The sequence below is a fragment of the Theropithecus gelada genome, chromosome 4 (genome assembly GCF_003255815.1).
Source record: "Theropithecus gelada isolate Dixy chromosome 4, Tgel_1.0, whole genome shotgun sequence".
Lineage (NCBI taxonomy): Eukaryota > Metazoa > Chordata > Mammalia > Primates > Cercopithecidae > Theropithecus > Theropithecus gelada.
This window is the reverse complement of record NC_037671.1, coordinates 55,227,130-55,233,872: the sequence shown is the minus strand read 5'-3', so window position 1 is coordinate 55,233,872 and position 6,743 is coordinate 55,227,130. Positions and strand designations below refer to the sequence as shown.

The 6,743-nt window shown below is 38.6% G+C and overlaps 1 protein-coding gene across 2 annotated transcripts in view; it reads right to left on the bottom strand.

Moving 5' to 3' along the window:
• Nucleotides 1-5,719: 5,719 nt before the first annotated feature.
• FBXO9 (F-box protein 9) overlaps nucleotides 5,720-6,743 on the bottom strand; it is a 34,072-nt gene continuing 33,048 nt past the window's right edge. For both annotated transcript variants that reach the window (XM_025383352.1, XM_025383351.1), the window contains one exon: nucleotides 5,720-6,321. In XM_025383352.1, coding sequence (XP_025239137.1) covers nucleotides 6,213-6,321 — 109 coding nt within the window. In that variant the 3' untranslated portion in view covers nucleotides 5,720-6,212. The remainder of the gene's footprint in view (nucleotides 6,322-6,743) is intronic.

Genomic DNA, 6,743 nt, shown 5'->3' with positions numbered 1-6,743 from the left:
CGCTTGGCTTACCTATCCCTAGGCCAATTACACGAGGAGAGAAACTGAGGTTGAACTTGGCACAAACCATCCTCTGACTCTGTTTCTTATGATGCACCCCTTGGTTGATGGCTGCGCTGTCCATTGCAGTAGTCACTGGTCACATGTGGCTAGGAGCACTCGAAACATGGCTAAGCCAGTCGAAGTGTGCTGGAAGTGTAAATTACACTCCAGATTCCAAAGATTGAGAATTTTTTAAAGTGTAAAAAAATCCCATTAGTAATTTTTATTTTGAGTACGTGTCAAAATGATACTGTTTTGGATAGTACTGGATTAAAATAAATTATTAAAATTAACTTCACCTTTTTAATAAAAAATGGCTGTAGAAACTTAAAAATTACATGTGTGGTTCAAATTATATTTCTACTGGGCAGCACTGGTCTAAGCTTCAGTGGGAATTGTAACATATTGGAGTTTTGATATTATTTCTTTAGAACTGGACTCTACTCCTGGCTCTTGCTATGAGAAAGCATTCTGGAGTTGGCCTTGCTTCACTACTCAGTAACCAGGATGAGCTTGACAGGTTTATTTAAACTCTCTTAATCTGAAATTTCTTATTTATAAAATAGGAACAATAATACCTGTGTGTTGTGAGCACAAATGAGGTAATCCATATAAAAGAAGGCCTTCTGCCTCATACTTAACACATAATCTCTCAGCGTTTTTAAACGACTTTATTATTACTTGCATATAAATTCTTTCTTTATTTTGAAAATAGGATTTACTCTGTCGCCCAGGCTAGAGTGCAGTGGCATGATCTTGGCTCGCTGCAGCCTCTACTTCTCAGGCTCCCGAACAGCTGGGACTCAATTTTGTTTTTCTTTTTTCTAGAGATGAGGTCTATGTTGCCCAGGTTGAACATATAAGTTCTTGATTCTCCGTATTGTTAAATTAGCAAATAATGGTACATATTTGTGGGGTACAATGTGATGTTTTGATACATGTACACATTGCAAAATGAGCAAATCAGATTAATTAACATATCTATCACCTCATATACTTATCCTTTCTTTGTGGTGAGAACATTTAAAATATACTCTTCTGGCCATTTAAACATATGCATTGTTAATAACTACAGTGAGCATATTGTGCCATAGGTCACTAGAATGTATTCCTCCTAGCTGAAACTTTACATACCCTTGGACTAAAATCTCTGCTTTCCCCATCCACCCTTCCCTCCAGCCCCTGGTAACCACCACTCCACTGTCTTCTATCAGCTTGACTTTTTTAGATTTTACAAATAAGTAAGATCATTCAGTAACATCTAAGTTCTTAATAAACATTATTAAGACTAGAATTTACTGAGTGCTTACAACTGCCAGGTCCTCTGCATGAATACACGCCTTTAATTTGTGAGGGTCCTGGTTTTAACACCTGAGGCAAACAACTTCACCCTTCGTGAGCCCCTATTTCCTCACCTCCACATGGGGATAGTTGGTCAGTAAATGACCTCTAGGGAAACTTCCAGCTTTGACATTCTATGTGTCACCTGACACTTAAAAATATTTGGCTATCGCGTATGTATTATTCAAAGGATCTGACTTCCAATGTTTTCTAATAGCCTTTTGTTCTTGTTTCTTCTTGCATGTCTCTGAAGAAATAGAATTTTGTCTTTCAGATTTCTTCTACTACCTGTATTTTTTGATTGCCATCACATCCCCTTTCTCTGCTTACTTAAAAAGTCTGATTCTCTGTCACTCATTTAGACTTTCTCTTCAAATGCCTGGTGTTCCTTGCTTGTCCATTGATAGCCAAGCAGCAGCCACTATGATGTTGACTAGAAACTACGTGGGTAGGTGGTAATTGCTGACTGAGAGGCGTGGGAGAGGACCTATTTTGTTGATTACTAAATGTCAGTATCTGCAGGTCTTTTTTCGGGGGGGAGGGGGGGATCTTTTCCTAGAGGGGAAGGCTCCACTTTCCTGCCTGATGGTGTGAGCCTGACAACTTGAGTTCTGGGAATTGGCTGCGGATCCTTCCCGCAGGGTCTTGCTGTTTCCATGTGGTGCTTTACCTTCTGTGGGAGGCTACTTGAGTTAAGTTGCCCTTTTTAGCTTCCCCTGCTTCTGGCTGATGTCTCAGATCTCTCTGGAACAGCAACAGTTATAATATATATAATGGCTGCTATTTATTGAGCACCAACTCAATCAGGCATTGTCCTAAGCAATTAACATGGAGTGTTATCCGTTACTCCTTTCAACTCTGTGGGTAGGTACTATGATAATATTTCCTCTAATTTATTGTGACATGGAGAGTTAACCAACTTGCTCAAACTCAGTCGTGGATCTAGCACTTCAACACAGAGCCCATTCTTAATACCACTTTACCACTTGCCCACCTTCTATTTTCCACATCCTAACCTGTCTTGTCTGCTTTCAGCACCTCTCCTCTTCTCCCTGTCTTGAAGGACTTAAGCCTTTTCTTGTTTTTTTTGAAAGATGGGGGTCTCCCTATGTTACCCTCAAACTCGCTATGTTGCCCTCACTCAAGTGATGCCCTGGCCTCAGCCTCCCAAAGTGCTGGGATTACAGGCATGAGCCACCGCACCCAGCCCTTTCTATTTCTTTACTACCATTTTAGTGGAATTTCAGGAGACAGTGGAGATAAATGTACAGGTGTTGTTCACTACACATAACCAAAGACTGAAATCACTTTTTGGATGTGGAGGCTATCATGACTGGTCACAGTGACTGATGGATGGTCACTGTGAAACTGGGATCCCACTGCCTCACCTTGGCTTCTGTTTCTGCTCTGACTGCAATTAGATTCTCTGTAGCCAGAGAAGCCTTGCAAGCCTTAGCCCATACATGTCATGGTTGCCAACTTACCTAGAGCTGTTGCTGACACTCAGCATCCATTACTGGGGAAATGATTGGCCAGGTTTTAAGATCCAGAGCATGAAAGCATCAGATAAAGGAGACAGAACTGGAAGTGTTTCAATGTATGACTGAAAAATCACACATACGTGTGAAAGGCCAGGATGATTAAAATCAAAAAGTGACTACAGGTGATTTATATTTTCTTATGTCTGCTCATCTATTTTCCAGTTTTTCTAGAGTGTATATATTATTTACCAAAAATGTATATTTTAAGGTATTTTAAAATGTTCATTCTTTGATTCAGTCATTCTACTTCTTGGAAACATCTTAAGGTAATAAGTCAAGAAGTATGCAAAGATTTAGCCACAGGAATGTTTATTCCAAAAACATTTACACTAGCATTAAATTAGAAAACCAAAACGCATAAAGAGGAGTCTAAAGTTGGACTCTAAAGTCATTAAAAATATTTAACAAAATGCTTACATGGCATTCTTATGTGGGGAGAGAAAGCTTACAAAGCATTATTTACAATATAGTCCCATTTTTAATAGATGCACAGAATAATCCAAAGATAAATACCATAGGTTGAGGGCCTGGGATTGAGGATTCAAAGCTAATGCTTTTCCCTGGGGGCTGGGGGTGTAATTGAAGTCTACACCCACAGCCCCTATGGGCCCCAAGCACTCTTACCTGGCCCTCTGCTAAGGGGTAGGAAGGGGGCTGGGAGGAAAATGCAAGACAGGAGGAGGCGATTATACATGATGGTGCTCAGGCCAGATTCCCTCTGAGGGTATCTCCTGAACACAGACAGTTCCAGCACTATCTGAAATGAAATTTCTGTAAAATGCTTTCATTGTTTTTAAAAAGTTAATCCAGATACTGCTGCCAGCTTTCCATAGTATTGATTTCTGTAATGTCCTAATAGAGCAAAGGAAGGACACTCCTGAAGTTAAAAAAAAAAAAAGCTTCTATGGCAGGATTTGCAGAGACCAGAAGAAAAAGGTTCCATAGCAAAAATTTTCTTCTGGTTATCTTTGGGTGTTTAATTTTATTTTTAAATTATCTGTGTATTCTAATTTTCTCACAACAAATATATATTGCTTTTGTATTTTAAAAAAAGACATTTTAAAAATATACAGAAAATGTAATCTGGAAAAAAGTTCCTTTTTCCAGTTCCAAGTTAAATAAGTGAAAGTCACTTTACTGCTTACAAAGAAATCTTTAAATTTGAACTTGGTATGCATCATCTGCAACAGATCATTCAGTCTAGGGATGCTGCAGAACAAAGGGATTCCTCAAATCTCACTTTCCTTAGGAATATATTTTTCTAGCTATATTTATGTCCTAATCATGTTCTATTTATTTGTATATCAAAAATAATAGTCATATCATGAAGAGCTACCTTATCTTAGGCAAGTTGCTTTTCTCCCTCTTTTCCAACTTGAAAAACACACTTCTCAGATTGCTACAAAAGGTCAAACTAAGAACTCTTTTTTTTTTTTTGAGACAGGGTCTTGCTCCTTCACCCAAGATGGTGCACAGTGGTGCAATCTTGGCTCACTGTAGCCTCAACCTCCTGGCTAAGAACAAGCTGGGACCACAGGTGTGCACCACCATGCTTTTTTTTTTTTTTTTTTTTTTTTTTTTTTAATTTTTAGAAGAGATGAGGTCTTGCTATGTTGTCCAGGCTCATCTCAAACTCCTGACCTCAAGCAATCCTCCTGCCTTGGCCTCCCAAAGTGTTGGGATTATAGGTGTGAGTCACCACACCTGGCCAATTCTCTTCCTTCTATATGCACACTTGATGTATGGTTTTCACCTTTAACATAACATGTACTATCATTATTTTTTTGAGATAAGGTCTCACTGTGTTGCCCAGGCTGGAGTGGAATGGCATGATCTTGGCTCACTGCAACTTCCACTTCCCAGGCTCAGGCAATTCTCCTGCCTCAGCCTCCCAAGTAGCTGCGGCTACAGGCATGCACCACTGTACTTGGCTAATTTTTTTTTTTTGTAGAAACGGTGTTTTGCCATGTTGCCCAGGCTGGTCTTGAACTCCTGAGCTCAGGTGATCTGCCTGTCTCCACCTCCCAAAGTGCTGGGATTACAGGCATGAGCCACCACGCCTGGTCTGTATTTACTTTTTAAAAAGCCTAACCCATACTGAATTGTGGGAACCTACAAAGCGTCTTTTAATGTCAATTAAAAGTAACAGTGGCTGCAGATATTGATTTCTGAAAGTACATGAGAAATTGTCTCTAACTATGGTTGAAACATCAAAACCAAATCTGAATCAGGTAGAGGTCTACCAGACACAAACTCTGAAATTAAACACTAATAGGACTGTTACTGGGAAGGGGGACTCCTTTGAGTAAAAAGGTAAGATACAATTTTCTTAGGTGGCTGGTGCTCTCCCCCAAGTTTCATACTGGAACAAGAGTCAGGCTCAGGTTTACATGATGCTCTACTATTCTTTTGTGAAGAATGACAACTAAGTCAGTTGGTTGAGCTTGAAGTGTTCCAGTCCTAAGGGATTCCACTCTCACTTAATGTCATATATTGGTAAGGTGCCTACATGAGGTCAGTGTTTGTGGCTACATATGAAGACCAATGATGAAATGAGGAAATTATTTTTTTTCTTTTAATAAGAGACAGGGTCTTGCTATGTTGCCCATGCTGGACTCAAACTCCCAGACTCAAACTCCTGGGCTTAAGTTATCCTCCTGCATCAGCCTCCCAAATAGCTGGGACCACAGGTGCAAGCCACCACACCTGGCTAGGGGCAATTATTCTTAAAGTCTCTGCTGGCTATCTAGGACTCTTATTAAATATCCTGTTATTTTTAAAAGGCCATCCAAATATATTTTCTTGAAAGAAGCATTTATTTATGATCTTTATTGGTGAAACAATTTCAAACAAATCCAGAACAGGTTCTCACACTTTGAGCCTTTAGTGCAAAAACATTATGCCATGCGGGAAATAAAATGCTTATCCAGTGGAGCTCTCCCCTGATGCATTTAAATATTAGGATGCTCAAGTAGAAGACGACTTATGTGACAGAAATCTGCTCATAAATCTGCTTGAAAAAGGGCATGATAAACTTCATATGAAGGTTTCTCACAACATAAATATGCTTAAGCAAATTAACTCCAACTTAATTTCAAAACACCCCAAGAATCGACTATCCCTTTAAATAAAAAAAATAATCAATTTATACTCTTCTTAAAAGAACTCCAACAATTTAAAATAAGTTCCAATTCCATATATATATATATACACATTTATAACTTAGGTGCTCTTTTGCACTATATACTTTGATTCATGCAAAAGTGATACAGGACTGGACTTGAGGCTCTACAGAGGCCTTTCTGAGAAAGCTGTGTAGCTCCTTACTCTGGCGAAGAACAAGGGGGTGTACATTTTGTCAATCTCAAAAGCACTCACTGCAGTCTCACCAGTTGATCTGTAAAAACAAAGCACAAAATTACTAGTACGAGGAAATTTCAAGTCATTTAAAATCCTGTGTGGTTGGGGAAGGTTATTCTATGCTTTAGCCTTTTTTATTTTAATTCATCTTAGGAAATTCTATATAATATAGGCATACTGTAGAAAACTCAAAAAATTTAGAAATGTATACAGAAACATCACTCATAATTCCAACACCCAGATAGAGCCATATGAGGGATATTTTCTAGTGTTTCTTGAGATCAAAGTTAGTAATTTTGCTTTTTATTTCATTTAATTATTTGCATTTTCCCACACCATTATTTTTCAGAAAACATTTTTAGTGAGGATGATATTTCACTGTCTCCTTGTACCACAGTTTACTTAATTGGAGATTTAGATTGTGTCTACTATTTCTCAATTTAAAATTATGTTATTTTG